A 21,185-nucleotide genomic window follows, 5' to 3' on the forward strand; every position below is an offset into this window, starting at 1 on the left:
GTGACAAAGAAGTATCTCTTCCAATCACTCTATCGGAGAAAAATCAGAGTTGTAGAAATAACTGGAAACTCAAGAGAGCCATGACATTATGCTCTTCACAAGTGTATGTAAACTTTTGACCACAACTGTATGTCCATTATATTGATGCCAATGTACTTGGATTCTATTGATGCATATGTAAGTTGATGCCATTGATGGCCATGTGTGTCAACATATCAACAGGAAATAACCTAAAATCAGCAGGACGTGACCAAAGTGGTTGACCTGCGAAACCAAAGCTACTATCGCCATTACTCCAGAAACTCAATTTTCTAGTTTTGATTGACACTTTGCAAACTGATCATTGAATAATGTCATGTGTAGAACTGCTTCATTCATTACATATCTGTGCTTACTCTTTGTTTTTGTTGCCTTTAATGAATTATTAACAGTGCTCATTATGATGCGGTGCATCTTGACACCGCCACAAACTGCAACTCTGACAGCATCAATCGAAATTAAAATCTGTCAATATTTGATTCAGCTCTTTTATTGTATATCATAATATTGCGCAAGTGGCCATAATATCACAGTTGGTCAGTGTATGCAACTTTATGTATGACTACATATGAAAAGGCAAACCGGACATACTGTAACTTATTAACAGCTTTTCTGCGTTTGATCCCAACAGATAGTGGGACGTAAGGGAAATTAGATGTTGGTCCCACAGCTGTTTTGTAAAAATAGGTACAGTGACGTTGGAAAACAGCTCATTCAGAAAAATTAGCCTGTGTCAGACTGTCCTGTCTTTGTGTTGCAGCTGTGTGGATAGCAGCAGGTCCATGTACGCAGTCTCGATGTTAAAAACTTTGTCGTACACGAGGCGGCCCGGCTGACTCCTTCGCCATCCTCGACTCTACCCTCTGTACTAGTAAAGGCTCCAGGCCTGATGATGCTGCTGCTGGGGGTAAAGTGATGAATAGCCAGAGGATGAGGTAGTGAGCTCGCCAGGGCGGAGCTGCTTTCCACACGCACACATTCAGTCCAGCTTTTCCTTCTGCACCAGCTTTGGAGCGTCGACAAAGTCCCGTCCGTTGAAAAGGATGAGGCCGAATGTGACTACACTGGCCGTTCCCCAGAACAGGACGTAAGCCAGAGTCTCCGTCCATGTGTCACCTATGAAAGAATACCAGGATTAGCCTTACAGTGCCTTGCAAAAGTATTCGGCCCCCTTGAACCTTGCAACCTTTCGCCACATTTCAGGCTTCAAACATAAAGATATAAAATTTTAATTTTTTGTCAAGAATCAACAACAAGTGGGACACAATCGTGAAGTGGAACAACATTTATTGGATAATTTAAACTTTTTTAACAAATAAAAAACTGAAAAGTGGGGCGTGCAATATTATTCGGCCCCCTTGCGTTAATACTTTGTAGCGCCACCTTTTGCTCCAATTACAGCTGCAAGTCGCTTGGGGTATGTTTCTATCAGTTTTGCACATGGAGAGACTGACATTCTTGCCCATTCTTCCTTGCAAAACAGCTCGAGCTCAGTGAGGTTGGATGGAGAGTGTTTGTGAACAGCAATCTTCAGCTCTTTCCACAGATTCTCGATTGGATTCAGGTCTGGACTTTGACTTGGCCATTCTAACACCTGGTTACGTTTATTTTTGAACCATTCCATTGTAGATTTGGCTTTATGTTTTGGATCATTGTCCTGTTGGAAGATAAATCTCCGTCCCAGTCTCAGGTCTTGTGCAGATACCAACAGGTTTTCTTCCAGAATGTTCCTGTATTTGGCTGCATCCATCTTCCCGTCAATTTTAACCATCTTCCCTGTCCCTGCTGAAGAAAAGCAGGCCCAAACCATGATGCTGCCACCACCATGTTTGACAGTGGGGATGGTGTGTTCAGGGTGATGAGCTGTGTTGCTTTTACGCCAAACATATCGTTTTGCATTGTGGCCAAAAAGTTCAATTTTGGTTTCATCTGACCAGAGCACCTTCTTCCACATGTTTGGTGTGTCTCCCAGGTGGCTTGTGGCAAACTTTAAACGAGACTTTTTATGGATATCTTTGAGAAATGGCTTTCTTCTTGCCACTCTTCCATAAAGGCCAGATTTGTGCAGTGTACGACTGATTGTTGTCCTATGGACAGACTCTCCCACCTCAGCTGTAGATCTCTGCAGTTCATCCAGAGTGATCATGGGCCTCTTGGCTGCATCTCTGATCAGTTTTCTCCTTGTTTGAGAAGAAAGTTTGGAAGGACGGCCAGGTCTTGGTAGATTTGCAGTGGTCTGATGCTCCTTCCATTTCAATATGATGGCTTGCACAGTGCTCCTTGAGATGTTTAAAGCTTGGGAAAATGTTTTGTATCCAAATCCGGCTTTAAACTTCTCCACAACAGTATCTCGGACCTGCCAGGTGTGTTCCTTGGTTTTCATAATGCTCTCTGCACTTTAAACAGAACCCTGAGACTATCACAGAGCAGGTGCATTTATACGGAGACTTGATTCCACACAGTAGGATTCTATTTATCATCATCGGTCATTTAGGACAACATTGGATCATTCAGAGATCCTCACTGAACTTCTGGAGTGAGTTTGCTGCACTGAAAGTAAAGGGGCCGAATAATATTGCATGCCCCACTTTTCAGTTTTTTATTTGTTAAAAAAGGTTAAATTATCCAATAAATGTTGTTCCACTTCACGATTGTGTCCCACTTGTTGTTGATTCTTGACAAAAAAATTAAATTTCATATCTTTATGTTTGAAGCCTGAAATGTGGCGAAAGGTTGCAAGATTCAAGGGGGCCGAATACTTTTGCAAGGCACTGTATATCAAATACTGTATCTTATAATAGCAAAAAGGACGTAAACAGTGAGGTGTCGCGAAGGCATGTACTTTTCCTTGTTGTCCAACAGAGCCATGCCTTTGCTCAATTTAAGGAGGAAGGGGTGATTATAGCAGCTGTGAAAAGGGCTCACTAGTTTCAGCGGGAACGTGGAGAGTTCAATCGCTTCGAAATATATTTCAGGCTGAGCAGGGAGAAATTTGAAAGTCCTTTTCGATTTTGTCCTTTCCCCCTTACGTGTGAATAGGGATGTCCCAGGAAAACATGCATGATATGTTGATTGAACACTATAAATTGTCCGTAGGTGTGAGTGTGTGCATGATTAGTTGTGTGTCTTTATGTGCCCTACGACTTGCTGGCAACCTGTCTATGGTGTACCCCGCCTTCTGCCTGGAGTTAGCTGTGATAGGCTCCAGCACCCACGCGACCCTCGTGAGGATAAGCGGTTCAGAAGATGAATAAATTATACGAATGTTATGGAGAGTGATTAGAAGAATGGCGTTAAAGGTGACGCAATGAAAAATGTGTGTGCGCCTTCATTCTGCGTAAGAATGAACACCTATACGTCTAGGCCTATAGGCACTGTGTTCTTTTCTTTTTCAATCATATCTTGGTGCTATTTGAGGTATGTACTGGACGATTGTCCTATTGGAACACGCATGACCTCTCACACAAACCCAGTTTTCTGACACTACACCCTACATTCCAGCCCAAAACATTTTTTTTTTTTTTTTAAATACCTGTCCTGTTCAGCTGTTTGACACAGAGAATGGAAGTCTAAGTGCCCGGATAGTCTGAACAGTTTTAATGTTTCACATTGAGAGTCTGACGTACTCCCATTGTGATAATTCAAAATACCTTTTTATTATGACAAAGCAGCGAACAGGAAGGGATTATGGGGGGACAGAAGAAAAGAAACAAAAGAGAAGAAAGAAAAAGAAACACATACACAAACAACAACAAGAAATACATTGAACATCTAGACTAATTACTAATATGCTGGTGCCACCGTCAGCGAGATGCATTTCCGGTTTACAACATGTGGGGGCCTATTGGCCAGTGAAAGAGGGGGACGGGGGTGTCTATAAGCTAAGTGATTGAAAGGGGTAGAATGTACACAAATCAGTTCTGTGATATAGAACCCAGTAATCGTGTGAATCTCTTATGAATGTAAACCCGTTGGTAACCAACCCTACGCCGCCCCATCGCCAATCCCGGCACCAGGACCCCCAACCCGAGCATGCCCTACCACATCCAGCATTACGCGAGCCCCACCGGGCGAGCGACAGCCACGCAGACGGGCGGAGAAGCCGCGCGGGCGCCAACCCAGGGCCACGGCCCCAACCCAGCCAGCCCGGGGAGAGAGGGCGGGCGGGGGGGGGGTGTTATGCGGAGGGTCAAGCGCAGGCCATCCCTCCTCCCGCAGCCCAGCAAAGTAGCCATCGTCCTGCCCCCCGGGATCCAGGGTGGTCCCCCGGGCCACCCGCGCACCCATCAACCGGCTTTCAGGGATGGGAGGAGGGGACGCACCACCAACCCCACGTCTACCCCCACTGGGGGCCAGCCCGAAACATTTTGATAGTCTCCATATTAGAGCTGAAACAAATATTCGAGCAACTCGAGTAACTCGAGTTTAAAAACTGATCAGAGTAATTTTATTCACCTCGAGGAATCGTTTAATTTTGCCATCTATAAGCATCACGTTTTGCCCGGACTACTTTTAATGCGAGACAATGCGCTGACGTCACGTGCGTAGAGGAAGAAGCAATAAAATTTTTTTTTTAAATTACTGCAGCCGACGCTGCTAAAAACTACGCCCGCATGATGCTAGTTTGGTAACAGGTATTGTCCGATGCCTCTCATAGATATCACATGCATTTAGGACTAGATGTAAAAATGACAGACTCGGCCGCGGCTGGGCAGCATTAGTAGACAGCCGCCATTTTTAAGCAGTACATGTCTCATCACTAATAAATACAACGTTACTGTCACTCGGTCACGTAAGGTTAGCTCTTCGGAGGGCTAGGTTTCTATTGATTATGACCACTGTCGATGCGTGGCTAACGTGTCTTACATACAGGTTTTATATAATCTGTAAAGACACAGCACTGTAGAGTGATGAGGGTGTAAAATCAAAACATAATTAAGCTAACTGTCAGTTTTGGCTCAGTAGTCATTGCTGAATAAAACACCAAGTAGCACTGGTCCCTAATGTGCTCCAATACAGCAGGCATTTATTTTGAACACTGCAAAAACTCAAAATCCTATCAGTACTTATAGTTTAGACCAGGGGTGTCCAAACTTTTTGCAAACGGGGCCAGATTTAGTGTGTTAGAAATTTGAGGGGCCGACCTCGGCTTACGTCCTTTACGTAGAACGATATATTTAAGCAAATTTTAGCAAGCCATTCTGAGTGTCACATTTGCTTTATTATTTTTTTTAATTAATAATTTCAACAATCTCGCAACTACCCTTTGAGGCGTTCTCCTTCGACTTTCGGGCTCTTGCGAAATACTGCTGCTGTAAAATTAAAAACTAACTTCAAGTTGCTTCAATTTCTCGCTACGCATCTTCCCTGTAATCTTGTTGTACACGTCAGCGTGTCTTGTTTGGTAATATCGCCTCATGTTGAACTCTTTAAAAACAGCGACTGTCTCTTTGTAAATGAGGCGGACACAGTTGTTGCGTATTTTAGTGAAGAAATAGTCTAATTTCCACCTATCCTTGACGGGTCGGCTGTTGCAGTCAACTTTTTTTTTTTTTTGTTGATTGTCGCCATTTTAGAAAATTGGGAGTTACACGGGGTAATGTTGCTTAGAGTGCTGCTGCCTTTTAGTGGGTAAATGAGGAGCAGCATTTAGTGTGTAAGCTACTTCATATGCCGGTAGCAGAACTGCTGACCAATTTATTAAGTCTGCGTGTGGGCCAGACATTATTGATTTTATGACAGAGGCTAGGGGCCGGATGAAATTTGACCACGGGCCGCATTTGGCCCCCAGGCCGGACTTTGGACATGTTTGGTTTAGACTAACTGAAAAATAGCTTGACACAAATGGAAATTATATTGAAACACGTGGGAAAAACACACAGCTTTCAAGTGATGTGTGTTATCAAGCGTAATTACATTTTTAGGTAAGAAATATGTTGTTGTTTTTTTTCCAAGATCTAGAAGTTTTTTTGAGTGAAAGCAGTGAATTTTTTTTTCTAGTCACATCTGAGATGCAATTGTTGGCTGTTTTCAACAATGTACATCGAAAATAAACACATTGATTGACTGAAAATGGTTCAATATTGGATTAAATGTGTTTTTTTCCTCATGTATATTTATAATTGCTCTTTACCTAAAAAAAATGTTTTATCCGATTACTCGATTAATCGATAGAATTTTCAGTCGATTACTCGATTGCTAAAATATTCGACAGCTGCAGCCCTACTCCATATTACATGACTCCTTGCATACTGTCAAGGCACCCAGTGCCCAAAAAAGAATGAGGCCTAAAAAGAAAAGAACACAGTGCCTATTGTCAAACATGGTGGAGGTCCAATGATATTTTGGGGTAGTTTTGACAATGCGTGCCTTCACAGTGTGCAAGGAGTCATGAAATCTGGACACCATCAAAATGTTTTGGGTCGCAATGTAGGATGTAGTGTCAGAAAACTGGGTCTGTGTGAGAGGTTATGGGTGATCCAACAGGACAATGACCCAAAATAGCACCAAGAAATGGTTGGAGACAAATCGCTGGAGAATTCTGAGGTGGCCATCGATGTGTCCGGATCTAAATCCCATTGAGCACCTATGGAGAGATCTCAAAATTGCTCTTGAAAGAAGGCACATTTCAAATCTGAGAAAAGAGTGGTCCAGAACTCCATCTGAGAGGTGCACAAAACGTGTTGATGGTTATAGGAAGCGATTGCTTTCTGCTATTTCTTCTAAAGGATGCAAAACCAAATATTGAGTGAGGGTGCAAACAATTTCGTCTAGCCCATTTTTTGCATTCTGTGTAAAATTGTGTACATTTTGGCTTTTCTCTTCAGCTTTTTTGTTTTTTTCCAATGCACATCCAAGAAATAAACACATTCATACTGAAAACATTTGTAATTGCATTAATGTCTGGGAGAAATTTCAAGGGTGTAAATAATTTCGTCCATGACTGTAACGGCCCTCCAAATGAAATCATAACTATGATGTGGCCTGCAACACGGATCAGTTTGACATCCATGCCTTGAGATGACTCGGTTGTTCTTCACACTTGAGTAACGATTGTCTTACCGGCCATTAAAAAGCAGATGATACACATGGAGAAGGCAACAACCATGATGATCGGTAACTGAGAGAGGAAATAAAGAACCGTTAATCCAAAACAAAGAAAGATAAACTAACATAGTTGTATTTTTCCTAAATCTTACCGTCAGAAACTTCCAATCTTTGGGTTCACTCAGTGGTGTTGCCATTTCAGCTTCATCCACGGCAAAGTTCCCAAGAAACAGATCTATTGAGTCCTGTTATAGCAGCACAAACGAAATTTTTTACAGCACAAACAAGCAAAAACATAGCACAAACGATTCACATGATTTTTATATAAATTTGCATCTGATGGGGAGCAAACTTCACGTAGGTGCTAGACCTGTGAAGTTGTTCCTCATTGTTTTGTAGACAAGCCATGTTTTCATGTGAAATGTCCTTGCTTAGATCAGTGATGCATTACATCATAAACTACAAAAGTGACAATGTGGCGCTGTAATGTGCATACTGTTCAAAGTTTACCCTGGGATGAACCCTGAAATAATTATTATGTAGGACATCACTGCAATAACAAAGGATGAATCCAATGACTTCAAAGCTTAGTGACATGTGTTTAAGAGCTTTATAGAGCCTCTACACCACAGCTTTATAAGGAGGAGTAGTGCACTTTGAATATTTCATTGACAAAAAAATGCCTGATTTAATCGTGTGGAGCTGTAGAAACAATATATTATAATAAACCACAATTCATCAATAAATGGTTATTCCTAAATAAAACACACAAACTATATTAGAAATAAGAATAAAGAATATTTTTTTTTAAAATCGCAGTGCATAACATGTAATTTCAGAGCTAATTGAGTGTAGAATATGAAATAGGTGAGAAACGGCGACGCTATTTTTGTTCTCTTCCAATTAGATCCCATCAAAAGTGTTCATTTGATCCAAAATGACTGTTCACTTGATCCAAAATGACTAATCATGGCCTGCAAAGTGTGCATTTGAGCAAATTTGAAACCAAATCATTTAATTTTCTACCAATCAGATTTTCCACAATGAGTGTCATTTGCAAACATTCTTAGAGACTAACTCCACCCTTGACAAGTTTCAATCAGGCTTCAGATCCAGACACAGCACTGAGTCAGCACTGTTAAAAGTGCACGACGACATTGCCTTTTCTGTGGATAATGGAAACCCAGCTATCCTTGTTTCACAGTCGACCATACAGTCCTTGTATCTCGCTTAGAGCACTTCATAAGTATCCGTGGTAACGCTCTACAATTGTTTAAATCGTACCTGGAACATAGGACGTTCTCGGTCTTGGGGAATTTTCCTCCTCACAAACTTCTCCGTCTTGCGGGGTGCCACAGGCTCTATTTCAGGGCCTGTTCTATACTTTATCTTCTACCTTTAGGATCAATTTTATAAAAACATATCTTTTTTCATTTTTATGCTGACGATGATGCAGCTGTATCTGCCCCTGAGACCCAACGAACAAACTGCTCTCACTAAACTGATGGAGCGCATATCCGATGTGAAGCAGTAGCTAGCACGAAACGTCTTACATCTTAACAAGAGCAAAACTGAATATACTGGTATTACTTTTCGCACCTTCCATGATGCATGCCCTTGAGCCCAACACTGGCACCCTGGCTCCCTTTTTTAAGACACACGTTAAAAATCTCGGAGTACTATTCGACAACAGGCTCAACTTTGAAAAACAGATTAGTTCTGCTGTAAGAGTTTTTTAAGAAGTTTTTTTTCCAGCTCCGTCTATTGGCCAAAGTGAAGCCTTTTCTTAGTCACCAAGACCTTGAAAAAGCAATTCTTGCTTTTATAAACTCTAGGCTGGACTACTGCAATGCACTGTATGTTGGTCTCCCCAAGTCCTTTTTTTCTCGTCTTCATCTTGTTCAAAATGCTGCTGCTCGATTTTTAACCGATACACCTAGACGTGAACATACTACCAAATTTCTAAAACTGTATGTTAGCCCTACTGCACAATAACAGTACACTGTTGTTGTGTTGTGTAAACAAGTGAGAGTTTAAGAGGATGCTAACCATGCTAAAGCTAATGCTTATCAAATAATTTTATCTGTCAATGGCTCATCAAACTAAGTGGGCGGGCGGGGTTTGAGTTGAGCAAGTCAAGCTACATGGCTCTGGAGTCAAGATAATGCTCCTTCCCAACATGGCCACGATTGCTGAGGTTCTGCATCAGCTTTCTCAGGATTTAATAACGGACATAGCAGTTAGACTTAGCAGAACACGTTGACGCAGGAAATTCTGACTCCAAGCACATGGCTTACAAAACACAGCGGTTTATCGCGAGCGAGAGCTCATGGAAGGAGCACTAGCTTGACTCCAAAGCCAAGTAGCTAGACTCGTTAAACTCAAACCCCACAGCCGTCCACTGAGTTTGATGAGCTAATGACAGATAAAATTATTTCATGCTGTCACACGGGGAACAAGAGTGCAAAAGTGAAATAAATGTTGAAATAAATAATGAAATAGATAAATACAATTGAAATAAATAAAAATTGAAATAAATAAATATATATTGGAATAAATAAATAATTGTTGAACTAAATAAGTAAAACTGGAAATAAAAATTGAAATAAATAAAAATTAGAACATGGAAATAAAAATTGAAATAAATATAAATTGAAATAAGTAAATGTTGAAATAAATATGAAAATAAATAAATAAATACTGAAATAGAAGCATGTTAATGACACTTTTTTATTATTTATTTAATTGTGTATTCATTTATTTATTTTTGCACTCCTGGTCCTCCATAGAGCTAGCCCTACATACACCATTGTTAACCAATAACCTCATTGTAAAACATTCATGTAAAAGGGCAGGCTTGTTGGAAAAATGTAGACATATTTCACCTGTCTGAAGCCATCAGAGAAGTTGTTTTTGTAATATCGTATCATGGAGTTCCAGCCATCCATCAGCAGTCCCCACTGAGTTCTCTTGCCTGTCCTAAAACATCAAAACCCAGTCATGACATGTTTCCAAAGGATTATGATAAATGATCACTTTATTTTTTTTTATGTTGTTTGATCTTAATATTTGTTTTTACTATTATTATGTTATACTGTTCATCCATGGAGTCAACTTTACCCACAATAAGAAGAATAGCAAGCCAAGCAATGTTAGTGCTCTTACAATATTTATATTTATATTGAACCAAACCAGAATAACAATGATAACAAAGGATTATTGATTTGGAGCGGTTGGATTTAATTAATGAAGTTCTTTGTACGTTTGCATTTTAATTCTTGGATTTTGCATGCCTCAAGTCCAGTAGGCCTCAGCAGTGCAGTATATTGTACTACTACAATACTACAGTGTATTTCCCGTGCATTCCTGCATTTTATTATTATAATAGTTGCTGGAAACAATGTAATGGGGAACCCAGTATTTAATAACTCACCCACAACTGGACCTTAACCAGGCCAAATTATTCAGTAGGCCAACTTGTGCTGTGAAGCTCACCAAAACAATGGGTATGTCAATATATGGTTTTAAATAATAATATGCTTTTAAATAAAATATCCATCCATTCATCTTCAACTTCGCCTATTCTTATCAGGATCCTATCCCAGCTGATCTCAGGCAAATGGCGGACTAAACACTCAACTGGTCGCCAGTCCAGTCAAGGGCACACACAGCTATTCGCAGCAATAATCACTCTGCCGCTGGGTGGGAATTGATCCTACGCCGCCCGAGCCGAAATCCAGCAAATACACCACTACAGCGACTAAATAACATCAACATTATTCTTTATTATTTAAAATAACTCACCTGGTGAAATCGGTCTTCAATGCTCCAGTGCCTGCATATTGTTTGGCACATGCATCTGCATTGTCAGCCCAAGCTGCAGGAAACCAAGCAGGTAAAAATGAGGGCAAATGGAAGATCATAATATAATTAACCATGAACTTAAAGTGAATAAATGTTTGTGCCACACGACACAAAGCGAAAACAACTAAATGCACTGTGTGACAGAGCTCACCATGTTTGTACATCTTTTCGAAATCAGCTTGATCCTCAATGTGCTGGCTCATGTGGAGGACCCCCATTTTCTGTGATGATACAGCACAGTTACTTCAAGGTGCTATGAAATGGCGACCATGTCAAAACATGAAAATGAGAGAAGTACTGTAATTTTACATTCAGAAAACGAATTTGGCATTCAAATCTGACTGCTTTTTCACCATTTCATAGCTATTCCACCCAAAACAATGTATCGAGGAATGCCCACTTTTTTTCAGCAGTTCACAAGGTTTCCCCTACATAGACAAGATTGTGGCGCCCTGCCACACCAAAACAAAACTGCCACGCCTTTTAGTTGTTTTTTTTAAGGCCGTTTCACTATTGCGGCAACCTATTCATTGTGTATTGTAATGTCTGAAACTACGCGCGGCCCCCTTAAGAGACAATCGGACCGGGGGGCTGTTACGTAGGAGGGAAGCAAGTAGGAAGAAGAGGAGAACGGGCGAGATAGCGAGAGATAGCGATGGCATGTCGCGGCAGCCCGCTGTTTTCTTATTGCTTTTCTTTATTATTGTTGCCACAATGAAGTGGGAAGCCAACACCAACTCCTCTCCTTCTTTCCCATATCCGGGGAGTGACAGTAGGTTGGATCGCCGCCGCGTTAATGTCAACAACGCATCCATTAGCAGAGGGGCAGGCGTACTTATATCTGTGTTATCAGGCTGTTTCTACGGACGGATATATGCAGTCGTGGTTGACGAAACTTTGATGAATCACAGCTGAGAAAACTGATAAATGCGTTTTTTTTTTTTTTTCAAGTTTCGCGAGCTCTGGGACACTCGGAAAATGACTCTCATACCTCTCCTTGCTAACTTAACGGTACATCGATGTGCGTTTGTGTGGAAATGTTTTTCACGCACAACAACAAAAAACTTCTTACCAAAACTGGTAAAACCCTTTAAACGGCTATTAGAATTTCCTATTCCTTGAAATGGATCCGTTAAGTTATTGTTGTGGTAATGTAGTACATATTAGGGCCAAATAAATGGAAAAAGAAGGACTACGACGGGGGTCTGCAACCCGTGGCTCTCGAGCTGCATACGGCTCTTTAGCGCAGGCCTAGTGACTCCCTGGATCTTTTTCAAAGATTTTTGAAAATGGAAAAAGATGGGAGAGGGAAATATATTTTTTCTTTTAATATGATTTATGTAGGAGGACAAACATGACACATTCTTTTAATTAATTGATATTGTAATGAAGTTAAATCAGATTTGATTATTTGCGTGACGTGTTCTTAACAACGTCACTCTTGCGCGTCGGAAGTCGTCTCCACAACAACACAGATGGCGAACGGGAGAGCCGCAAATATATTTCAATCTGTGGTAAAATCAGTTTTAAATTACCAAAAACACATCTACACAAGTTATTGACAACAGTCTCTCGCGCTAGCCATGTTGAATAAACTTCTCCGTTCTCCGCTCGCGTTAGAGTTTCTTGTCGCTTTACCAACGTCACGTCCGCCCGTCGCTGATTGGTCCACTCCGCTGTCTGTTTGCTGTGGCTTGCTCAGCCCTGGGAATTTGATCCGTGGGACGGTCGCCAGACTCAATCGCTGGAACAGCGTTGAGTCTGGAATTCCAGGCTATGTACAGTGGGGAGAACAAGTATTTGATACACTGCCAATGGGTTTTCCCATTGGCAGTGTATCAAATACTTGTTCTCCCCACTGTATTTGTAGCCAACTTAGTCATTTTGATAGTACGCTAATATAGCTAATACAGCTGGTGTTGCTTTCATTATAAGGCTTATACAAGGCTTTAAATATTTGGGGGCTCCAGACATACTGTATCAGTTTTTTTGGTCAAATATGGCTCTTTCAACATTTTAAGTTGCTGACCCCTGGACTACGAGATGTAAGTCGTATTATTGCTATGAGAAAAAAAAGGCGTATTAGCGTATTATGACGCAATTTCGCCGTGGCATGTCATGGTGAGGATGTCCGACTCCGATGCAGCCCACAACCACAGCTTCAAAAAATCCTAGCTGAAACCCTGAATTCACTTTGCAACATCACAGCCAGCCAGAATTGATGATCATGCCCAGCTTTTTAGTGCTGCGCTAGCCAGAAGATGTTGACAGAATAGTCACATGGCAAAACGAAAATAGAAACCTTTGCTAGCATGCTAGGCGACTGCATAAATCTGCAGCTCATTCTTGGTGTGACATCATCTTCTGTTTGGAGATTTTTAATAGGCGGGACAAGGCAGATGAGAAGGGGGAAAAGGCTATAATTTCATTATCAACCCTTTTCTGTCACATTTTAGGATGAATTTGTGTCTAATATATGGTCTGCTATCATTTTAAAGTCACTTGTTTTAGTATTTCATAGCACCTTTAAAAAAGCATGCGTGTGCGCGCTAAAACATGCTGAAGGCTGCCCTCTGTTGGCTAAATTCTCACCTACAGGCCTTCCAATGAGTCCATATTTGTGCGTGCATGCCCTCTACTGACAAATTCTTATCCTACACAAGGCTGCCCCCTACTTTCTATCTGCTAATTATAATTTCACAATTAATTAGTAGGCACTGTTACAAAAATGTAACTCCCACCCCCACCCCCAATAGGTCTCTTAGGATCAATAGATACTGGTAAGGTTTTATTTTGATACATATTGTAATTTTTGGGCTATTTTAAGTGCCAACTGTAGATCAAATTTGTTAGAAGTATCACTTTGCAATAATTTTGCATTGCACCCAAAATGAAAATCTTGATTTAGGGTGGGACGAGCTTATACAGAAAAATAAACGAATCAGATTTGGATTCAGCACACCAAAATTACAGAAATCAAGTGTCTGCATCAAGGAAACAAACACATTTTATGGAATTTTGCTATGTCCCCAGTGTGTTTCAAAATTTAAATTCAGTCTACAAATTAACTAGTATAAGTAGGGAAAAAATCCCAAGCAATTGCTAGGATTTTGTTGACCTGGATATAGTATCTTTAATCATGTGTTGTTTTTAAATTAGAAATATAATTTATTTTTAAAAAGTTTTTTTTTTTTTTTTTTTTTAAATCAAATAAATTAGTTGAATTGAATCATTCCAAAAGATTTATTTATATAGATTTTTCATCAACTACACAAAGTCATGTTAGCTATTATGCTAGCAAAGCAAGGCTTACGACTAACTAAGCACAAAACGTCCCCCTCTGTTAGTGTCCACTCTGTTACGTCCAAATGGCACCTTATGAAAAAAATGACCCATCTGTCATTGGCATTAACAACACATAGGAGCATTACTAGCGGAGTTGTTTTTTTTAACGTTATGCACTGCTTGTAGCATGATAGTCCTACCTGTAGCTGTGACTGTAGTGAGCGTCTGGCGAGCAGACTCTGAATAACGTTGGTGCGGTCCAGACAGTCCATGCAGTTGCTCCGAAAAGTCCCCTCCTGGTTTAACAGTACTGTCCCATCTGAATCCACCAAAAAGTACCTGTCCCCAAATAGCACAAAATTACTTATCCCTTTTCAATAACCAGTACTGTACACGACAATACACCATGTGCTATTAAATTTTTCACAAAAAAACAGGAGCTATCGTGATTGCGTGCCATGGCTGTTTAAGAACTGCAAATTGACAACTATCGACAGCGTGAGTCACACTCTGTTTATGTCACATCAGTGCTTCCGGGATTAGCTTTTTAGATTCAGTCTGTCCTTGTTAGCCCTAACTCTATTATTGATTTTGAAATCAAAGCCAAACCACAGAAGACACCTCTTCTCCATGGTGAAAGTCAGGTTGGCTTGCAAGGCTAGGTTCTGAGAGCATTTGTGTTTTCAACTTTGCACTCATGCTGTACCTTTCAACACTTGACTTAAATGCAGAGGTGGGTAAAAACACGTTACATTTAGGTGACTAACCTTTTGAATAGGGATGTCCTGATCGCATATTTTTGCACCCGAGTCCGAGTCACCAGATTTTGACAATCTGATGATTCCGAGTCCCAATCCGATACAGAAAAAAAATTCCAAACATGTTTCTGTCCCACTGTGCCGCCTTCATAATGTGATTTATTTTAAAACAAGAATATTATAGAAAAATGCTTGTCTTTATTAAATTCTTCATTAAGTGAGTCCACTCAAATATACTCACGCTGCTGAGAACAGCCTCTCTTAACTTCTATGAAGTTGGCCACCCATCAGAAGCAAATTTATAGAAAAATTACCGTATTGGCCCGAATATAAGACGGCCATAATTATAAGACAACCCCCTCTTTTTCAAGACTCAAGTTTGAAAAAATACTTTTTGGCCAACAAATTAATTTTTATACAGAAAATAATTACAGTACATCTGAAACAAATGATTATAACAATATATATGTCAAGAAAAAGCATGTTATTGTGCCTCATTCAAATCTTAATATCTGAACATTTAAATATGTACACTAAAGTGCAATCACATTCGTAAATGAATGGCTTCTGGTTTTTGAAAAGTAAATAAACAAATCTTTTGTGATAAAACAACAAAATTGCAATAACTGCATTAACCATCAAAGTGAGGTCTAACTGTAACTGGAGTCTTGAAACAAATCTGAAAAAGGAAAAAATATTGCAATAAAATAATGCAAACTGGTTAAACTTGAGAGTAGCTGAGATCTGTCATGACAGAACATCGCTTCAATGATATCTGGCGCCATTTAGCGTCGTGAATGGGTATAATGTCTCGACCACGAATATAAGACGACCCCCACTTTTTCAGTCTTATTTCAATGCAAAAAACACGGTCTTATATCCGGGCCGATATGGTATGTCATTCGTTTATGCGGGGAAAAAAGTGTGTGCTGCTATTGTTTTTGAGATAGAAACAATTCTTTTATTGGTCAATCTGAGGTCAACCATTCCCCCATTCTGATTAAAATGGCTAAAGATGGTGTCTATCGTTTGTGTTACGTTTGTGCTGTAAAATGTTTTCTTTGTGCTGCTATCGTTTTATAGATATTGAGATATTAATTTTGAGTGACAAAGTCAAATGCAGCAACTTTGTCGCGGCTGATGAAGTGTATCAACTCTCAACAACAGAGGGATGTCCCTAAAACTAGTGCAAATATTTCATTAGTATCCTAACTTAATTGTAGTCTACAAATGTACAGTTTTAAATACATAAAACTAGTTTAAGTTTTTTAAAAAAAGGTTCTGAGTATAAAATATAAAAAGAATTTCTCAGTACACAAATCAGTCAAAGGTCGTGTTAATTCAAATGAAACGAAGTGCTGCTGATTGATATTTTTTTTCTTGTGGGCAAAGTGCCGATATAAATTGTGTCAATGACTCAGGATTCATTTTCATTAAAAAAAACTAAATAACAAAATCGAATAAGCAGGAGGCTGACTGTAATGAATACAATAAATACAATCAAATTTCAAAGCACAATCTCTTGAATGACAATTTACAGTTTGAGTTTGTGCTGAAGGAGACTCTAAACTGTGATATGAATGGGTTTATGTGTTTTCTTCATCAAAAGAAATTAGAACTTTACGATATAACAATAACTCAAGCGCTAATATGCTTCTCCAGAACACGATACAAACAGACATCATGACACTGATTAGCATCATCGCTAACTAGCTTAGTGCTCCATGTTAAGCAGTAACGTCTCATCAACAAACAAACAATACAATTGGCTTCATTTACTCACCTCTGACAGAGGCATAATGGATCGAAGAACACGAAAGACAATCTAATTCTTGACATTTTGTAATGTTATTAATTCAGCAACCCAACCTGAGTGAAGCATTGAACTCTCTCTCTCTTGCTCTAATCACTGGTGCGCAGAGGCAGCCTAACATTACACACAAACAAGGACCCAAACATGACTGCTCAAAGCAGCCGGGAAAAAAACAATTATCAAATTCACTGGCAAATAATTTATTAAGCAATTTAATCAATTAGTTGTTGCAGCCTTAGTCAATCAGTTTGGGAGACGGGCGTTATGGTGAGTTCAATCATTTTTACAAAATTTTCACATTTCATTTATTTCATCCTCCAAGCTCTGCCCCTGTGTGAAGATGTTAAATGGCTGACTCCAAAAAATAATAAAAGAAGGGGCTAACTGACCCAAATTCCTCCTGGATTTCAGCAACCTTGTCCAACAAGATTTGCAGACGATGCCACCTCATCCGACTGCACTCCTTGTGGAAGTCAAATGCTATGTACCTGAATAACAGCGAGCATTATAGGGCCATTATAGCAACCATATTTGAAACATCATGTGTTTAGTGCATAGTTCTTACTTGATTGTGCCATTTCCCAAGTTGCCCACCATCTTTTCAAAAGTCTTCTCTAGTGGATTTTCTGAGCCTTTCTGGTTTATCTGAGAAGAGGGAGGGAAAAAAAAAATAATAATATTAATAGACAGTCGCAGATATGAAGTATCATTAGCTGATCACTATATTTTACAACTTACCAAATTTAAAATGACTTGCTTCCCATAAAGAATGATCTGTGAGTCGAAGTGTCTCTGGAATCCATCCAACTGTAGCAATGAGGAGTGGGAATAGGGAAACTACATGAGTATACAGTCATAAATTATAGAAAATATGTCTTCAGTGAATATAGTAATAATACAAAACAGTAATTTACATGGTTGACTGTTTTGCTGATCTGTGGTTTTGGCTTGTACTTGAGGTTAGGCCTTTGGGACCAGTAGAAGGGTATCGAACCTCTTGTCTGTTAAGTATATAAAACAACACATACATCATCATTCATAAATCCCACTGTTCCTACCACTGCAAATTAAGCAAGATTTGGTAATTTTGTGTGGCCCGTGAAAGCACATCGTGTGCTTTGACTTCATGTTTTAAGACTTTAAAAGTCATTTTAACACCACATACAATGGAATTTAATGCTATTTCCTGGACAAATTTAATGGACAACCTCACACACAAAATTTCTTAAGACAAAATTTCATTGACGCGAAGGAATTTAAGTTCCAGACGAATCGAGCTACCAACTGCACCACGGTTTGCCTGGTAGACCAGACTCACCGCTGTTCCAGCGATTGAGTCTGGCGACCATCCGGCGGATCAAATTCCAAGGGCGGTGCTAGCCACAGCAAACAGACAGCGGAGTGGACCAATCATTGACGGGCAGACGTGACGTGACGACAACAGTCAACATGGCTAGCGCGAGCCATGTTGACTGTTGTCAATGACTTGTTTCAATGTGTTTTTAGTAATTTAAAACTGGTTTTACCGCGGATTGGAACATATTCTCGGCTCTACCGTTCGCCATCTGTGTTGTTGTAGACAAGACTTTCGGCGCGCAAGAGTGACGTTACTCGTTAAGAACACGTCACGCAAATAAACGAATCTGTTTGGACGATTGATTTTGGACCTTGCTCGAGAGGCCGTTAATGGGCTGGGTCCCAGACTATTTCTCAGTGTTTGAAAAATACAGGGAGAATGGTCTGGCTGTGCCAGGCAACACCACGGTAGCCCCAGGGGTCGCGTTAACCGAATATTTTCCGTCGTTGACCGGTTTTTTAAAACGGTGACGGAAAAAACTGAAGTCCGTCCGTCATTTTGACAGGTTGCAATTCACACCCCAGAGCACAGGGTGGCGAGTGAGCATATTAATTAGCTATTGTATCTCTTAATGCATGACGTCGTTGGCTATTCTGTCAGAATATTGTAGCGTCACCGGGGTCTGGCGGCGGCACCGTGATTGACACATCAACGCGAGGTTGTTATTGGTGCACCCAATAATCATCCAATCATCCAATTGGTGGACTAGATTGCCGCCTGTGTATAGACCCCAATCACGATGTCACAACTCCGCCCCCCTGACTGGAGCCGCCATATTGTGTGTTAGCTCGTCGTGTTTACACATTACCGCTACGTGCATGCCTCCTATTACGGCGTGTTTTTCTGCTCGTTAACATTAATAATCAAAATGGTGAAGGTGTGTGTGGCGGTTGGTTGAAGTAACACAGAAGATAGACGGAGAGACTTCAAGTTCTACCCTATTCTGAGAGACTCGAAGAGGAGAGCGAGATGGACTGCTGTAATTCGACAAGAAATCTGGGCACCAAACGATCACCACAGACTATGTAGTAGTCATTTTATATCTGGTAAGATGCATTTAATATATATTTAGAAGATTTTGGGCTGACAACCACAATTAAGATCATTGTGTGACGTTGGTGATTGGGGTCTATATAGTTGCCTCTTTTTCTTTGGGGGTGGAGTTGTTTTGTTGGTGTTGTTGGCGGTAAGCAGAGTAAAAAGAGGGAGAAAAATACCACGACTTCCGTGTCTAATTTTTCGCCGCCAAGCAAGCGTTACAATATTAATTAAAAATGAATGAAAACTCAATACTATTGAATATGTCATCATTATCATTTTAAAAATTTACGTGACGGGTAAAAATAGATTATGACCGGATTTTTATGACCCTGTCAGTCAAAATGACAGACAACGAAAATGTCTAGCGCAACCTCTGGGTAGCCCTGATGGCACTGAGGGAAACCAAAGCAATGATGTTGCCTGAGAAAAAAATGGAGGTTGACAGTTCTGGACTGGACATAATTTCTGAGTGGATTTATCACACATGTGATAGCTCAAGATACGAAATCAATTAATTCTGGAGTTGCTTTCGTATCATGATTTTTTAAATTAATGAATCGTGTTTTACACGTGAATCGCCTAATTTGTTCCAAACTCAAACATCTCATTAAATTTGCTATCAAGTCCACTGATTGCCTGTCTTTATTTGTAATGCTTTGTCGCCCCGAAGTGACGCTTAAGTACGAACAGATGTTATCACATGACTATTCAGGCTCATAGCAAACACAGGGTGCTAAAAGACTACCTATAACTTCAGCAGCCATAAAGCAACAGTTAAAAGTTATATTCTTCTTTTGTTTCACATACACGAGCATTGTGTATCACATTGTGGTGTGTATATTTAGTTTGTTTACATTTACAATATCGTTCAAAAGTTTGGGGTCACCCAGACAATTTTGTGTTTTCCTTCAAAAGTCACAATTTTATTTTTCAAATGAGTTGCAAAATGAATAGAAAATATAGTCAAGACATTGACAAGGTTAGAAATAAGAATTTGAAATACATAATAATTTTCTCCTTCAAACTTTGCTTTTATCAAAGAATGCAACAATTTGCAACAATTACAGCTCTGCAGACCAATTACAGCTGTTAATTTGTTGAGGTAAACTGGAGAAACTTCACTCCACGCTTCCAGAAGCACCTCCCACAAGTTGGATTGGCTTGATGGGCACTTCTTGCGTAACACACGGTCAAGCTGCTCCCACAACAGCTCAATGGATTTGAGATCTGTTGACTGTGTTGGCCACTCCATTACAGATAGAATACCAGCTGCCTGCTTCTTTCCTAAAAAGTTCTTGCATAATTTGGAGGTGTGCTTTGTATCATTGTCATGTTGAAGGATGAAATTGACTCCAATCGAGCGTTGTCCACAGGGTATGGCATGGCGTTGCAAAATGGAGTGATAGCCTTCCTTATTCAAAATCCTGTCGACCTTGTACAAATCTGCCACTTTACCAGAACCAAAGAAACCCCAGACCATCACATTACCTTCACCATGGTTGACAGATGACATCAGGCACTCTTCCAGCATCTTTTCAGTTGTTCTACATCTCACAAATGTTCTTCTCTTTGATCCAAAGTTCAAACACCTCAAACTATAATTCGTCTCTCAGACTATGATTCGTCTGTCCATAACACGTTTTTCCAATCTTCCTCTGTCAAATGTCTGTTCCTTAGCCCATATTAATTGTTTCCTTTTATTAGCCGGTCTCAGATATGGCTTTTTTTTTTTTTTTTTTTTTTGCCACGCTGCCCTGAAGGCCAGCATCCCGGAGTCATCTCTTCACTGTCTACATTGACACTGACGTTTTACAGGTACTATTTAATGAAGCTGCTAGATGAGGACCTACGAGGCATCTATTTCTCAAACTAGAAACTCTTATGTACTTGTCTTCTTGCTCGGTTGTGCAGCAGGGCCTCCAGCTTCTCTTTCTACACTGGTTGGATCTTGTTTGTGCTGCTCTCTGAAGGGAGTGGTACA

At 40.1% G+C, this 21,185-nt stretch overlaps 1 protein-coding gene across 1 annotated transcript in view; it reads right to left on the reverse strand.

The window, feature by feature from the left end:
• Positions 1 to 412: 412 nt before the first annotated feature.
• Positions 413 to 21,185, reverse strand: part of LOC130915106 (phosphatidylinositol-3-phosphatase SAC1-B) — a 37,030-nt gene continuing 16,257 nt past the window's right edge. The window contains exons 10-20 of the mRNA XM_057834846.1: positions 17,721 to 17,807; positions 17,545 to 17,613; positions 17,372 to 17,451; positions 17,196 to 17,294; positions 14,436 to 14,574; positions 11,102 to 11,171; positions 10,891 to 10,963; positions 9,972 to 10,065; positions 7,239 to 7,331; positions 7,102 to 7,159; positions 413 to 1,155 (exon numbers count right to left, since the gene is read on the reverse strand). Coding sequence (XP_057690829.1) covers positions 1,019 to 1,155; positions 7,102 to 7,159; positions 7,239 to 7,331; positions 9,972 to 10,065; positions 10,891 to 10,963; positions 11,102 to 11,171; positions 14,436 to 14,574; positions 17,196 to 17,294; positions 17,372 to 17,451; positions 17,545 to 17,613; positions 17,721 to 17,807 — 999 coding nt within the window. The 3' untranslated portion in view covers positions 413 to 1,018. The remainder of the gene's footprint in view (positions 1,156 to 7,101; positions 7,160 to 7,238; positions 7,332 to 9,971; positions 10,066 to 10,890; positions 10,964 to 11,101; positions 11,172 to 14,435; positions 14,575 to 17,195; positions 17,295 to 17,371; positions 17,452 to 17,544; positions 17,614 to 17,720; positions 17,808 to 21,185) is intronic.

The sequence above is a fragment of the Corythoichthys intestinalis genome, chromosome 4 (assembly GCF_030265065.1).
Source record: "Corythoichthys intestinalis isolate RoL2023-P3 chromosome 4, ASM3026506v1, whole genome shotgun sequence".
Taxonomy (NCBI): Eukaryota; Metazoa; Chordata; class Actinopteri; order Syngnathiformes; family Syngnathidae; genus Corythoichthys; species Corythoichthys intestinalis.